This window comes from Limulus polyphemus, unplaced genomic scaffold (genome assembly GCF_000517525.1).
Source record: "Limulus polyphemus unplaced genomic scaffold, Limulus_polyphemus-2.1.2 Scaffold6651, whole genome shotgun sequence".
In the NCBI taxonomy this organism is placed as follows: domain Eukaryota; kingdom Metazoa; phylum Arthropoda; class Merostomata; order Xiphosura; family Limulidae; genus Limulus; species Limulus polyphemus.
Genome location: NW_013672261.1, coordinates 20,803 through 23,824, shown reverse-complemented (window position 1 = coordinate 23,824; position 3,022 = coordinate 20,803). Strand labels below are relative to the sequence as shown.

The 3,022-nt window shown below is 36.6% G+C and overlaps 1 protein-coding gene across 1 annotated transcript; it reads right to left on the bottom strand.

The window, feature by feature from the left end:
* Positions 1-677: 677 nt before the first annotated feature.
* On the bottom strand, positions 678-1,925 carry LOC106473934 (diaminopimelate decarboxylase-like). The gene has a single exon (XM_013934624.1). It carries the CDS (start codon positions 1,923-1,925, stop codon positions 678-680), a length of 1,248 nt encoding a protein of 415 aa, XP_013790078.1.
* Between the last annotated feature and the right edge of the window lie 1,097 nt (positions 1,926-3,022).

Below are 3,022 nucleotides of genomic sequence, written 5' to 3'. Positions count from 1 at the left end.
CTTTACCTACTTCTAGATGTAGCAGGGATACTAATAACCTGCTTTACCTACTTCTAGATGTAGCAGGGATACTAATAACCTGCTTTACCTACTTCTAGATGTAGTAGGGACACTAATAACCTGCTTTCTCTCTCACGATATAAAGTCAAAATATGAGAAACCAACAAATTTTAAAACCTAAATCTAGTGTTTATATCTGTCTGTATCTAACAATATCAAGTCAAAATATGAGAAACCAACAAATTTTAAAACCTAAATCTAGTGCCTGTATCTGTCTCTCTGAACATATTCGTAAATTCTGAAGTTTGATGAGAAAAATGTATTGTTTAATTGTTTCCATACGTACATTCATTAGACAAAAAGCTTATTCTGTGTGTAAGGTATGACGTCATCAAGATCTATAAAGATTATAATTATTCGTAATTTGAAACGGACTGAAAAATTATAGAGCATCTAAACAGATATAGAACATTCATTACTACGTTTCAATGTGTTAAGTCATAAATAATGGTTTAGGGAAAACAGACGTTAGAGAATTACAAAAAATACCCAATTATAATTATGAAATAATTCTTATTAACCTCAAGCAAATATAATCAAACGCACTGTTTATCTTTGAAAGTGGTTGTATACATTCTATCAGAAATTTGATTAATTGAGAAGTCCAATTTCATTCCCTAAACACAAACCACAAACTCGTTTTGTATTTGTTCAGCGATTGTCTCTCGTTTTCGGATCTCAAACACCTGGTTTCCGTCCACAATTACCTCCGCTGAACGGAAGCGAGAGTTATAATTGGATGACATAACTGACCCGTACGCTCCGACAGAGAGAATAGCAAGTACGTCACCCTGCTGGACAGTGAGCCATCGATCACGTGCCAAAAAATCTGTGTTCTCACACACTGGCCCGACGACGTCACAGAGCAAGGGCTTTATGTTTGAATGTTGGTGAGAAGGAAGAATATGGTGATAGCCATCATAAAGAGCCGGTCGGATAAGTTCGGTCAAAGCTGCGTCTACAACAGCGAAGTTTTTCACACTCTTTTTTACATATTCCACACGAGTCAACAGTATTCCGGCATGACCCACAATCGATCTTCCCGGTTCCAGTAGTAGCCTCAGACCACGAGCTGCGACCGGTTTTACGATCTCTTGGACCCAGGATGAAATGTCGGGTTCCGTTTCCCCTTGTCGATAGGCAATACCAATGCCTCCTCCGAGATCGACGTACTCCAGCTTAACACCTAATATTTCTAGGCTGTCCACAAGGTCTACAATACAGTCCCTAGCTTCTAAAAGCGGAGACAGTTCGGTCAGTTGCGATCCTATGGAACAATGTATTCCTTTAGCCTCCAGATAAGGAGAGTGTTTAATTCGTTGATAAAGTTCTTGGACGTCTTCTAACGGAACCCCAAACTTGCTATCTTTAATTCCGGTGGAAACGTAGCGATGAGTCTGGGCGTCAATATCTGGATTGACTCGAACACCTAGCGGTGCCCTACAGTTTAAATTTCGAGATATTTCTTCAGTTCTGTCCAATTCTTCCCACGATTCCACATGAATAGAATATATCTTAGATTCTAAGCTCAGTTCGATTTCCTTTTTGCTTTTCCCCACACCAGAGTACACCACCTGTTCAGGATTTCCCCCCACTGCCAGAACTCTCTGTAGTTCCCCCTCGGAAGCTATGTCGAAACCACAGCCATGTCGATTAAGAAGGTCTAGGATGGACAAGCTGTAGTTTGTCTTCACTGGATAGCATATAAGGTAACGATGTGAGTTCAACGCCCTCTGGTATTTGAATAACGAATCGAGAATTTTCTTTTTGGAATACACATAAACTGGTGTTCCAAAATTTTGGGCAATTTCTTCAACGTCAACATTTTCACAAAATAAGTTCCCGTTTTTATAACTCGTAGCCATTTTGCGGGTTCCTATTCACTAATCTCTTTAAAAAAGAATAAATTAAGAAAACTGTTTAATTGACTATATTGTATATAGCAAAGTTTTCAACAACTTTTGTAAAAGTATAGTTAGTCTACGCATAGTCCGTCCCAAACTGTGCAGAAAACTGCTGAACATTGCCTTTTAAGGTTTGTTTGTAGATAATAAATCACAGACAGAGATAATAAGCAGATAAATATCAAATGTGCATTCACATTTCATAATGGCTTCAACTTAGAGTTGATTTTTTTCAGCAACATTTAAACACATATGAAAAAAACTTCGTTAACAAGTTCATCATTTTTGTGTTTAGTAACACACGACTTTGAATTGTGAGAAGTGCAATATTTCTACGTGTTTTATATTTTATGGCAATAATTATCTCGGATTATAGAGGGCGTTCTTTCAGTAGAGCTTCTTAGTGAGAGAATAATCGTATTATTAGAGAGAAAATTATATTTAATAAAGTTAAATGTATATTTTGATAGCCACATCCAGATAATCAAGAGCTGGAAAACTTTATGAATTAAAATTGTGGGTAGAATAAGGATATTACTGTCCCTGCTACATCTAGAAGTAGGTATAGCAGGTTATTAGTATCCCTGCTACATCTAGAAGTAGGTAAAGCAGGTTATTAGTATCCCTGCTACATCTAGAACTAGGTCAAGTCTAAATATGAGAAACCAACAAATTTTAAAACCTAAATCTAGTGTTCATATCTGTCTGTATCTCACTATATCAAGTCAAAATATGAGAAACCAACAAATTTTAAAACCTAAATCTAGTGCCTGTATCTCGCTCTCTCACGATATCAAGTCTAAATATGAGAAACCAACAAATTTTAAAACCTAAATCTAGTGTTCATATCTGTATATCGTGAGAGAGCGAGATACAGGCACTAGATTTAGGTTTTAAAATTTGTTGGTTTCTCATATTTTGACTTGATATCGTGAGAGAGACAGATACAGGCACTAGATTTAGGTTTTAAAATTTGTTGGTTTCTCATATTTTGACTTGATATCGTGAGAGAGACAGATACAGGCACTAGATTTAGGTTTTAAAATTTGTTGGTTTCT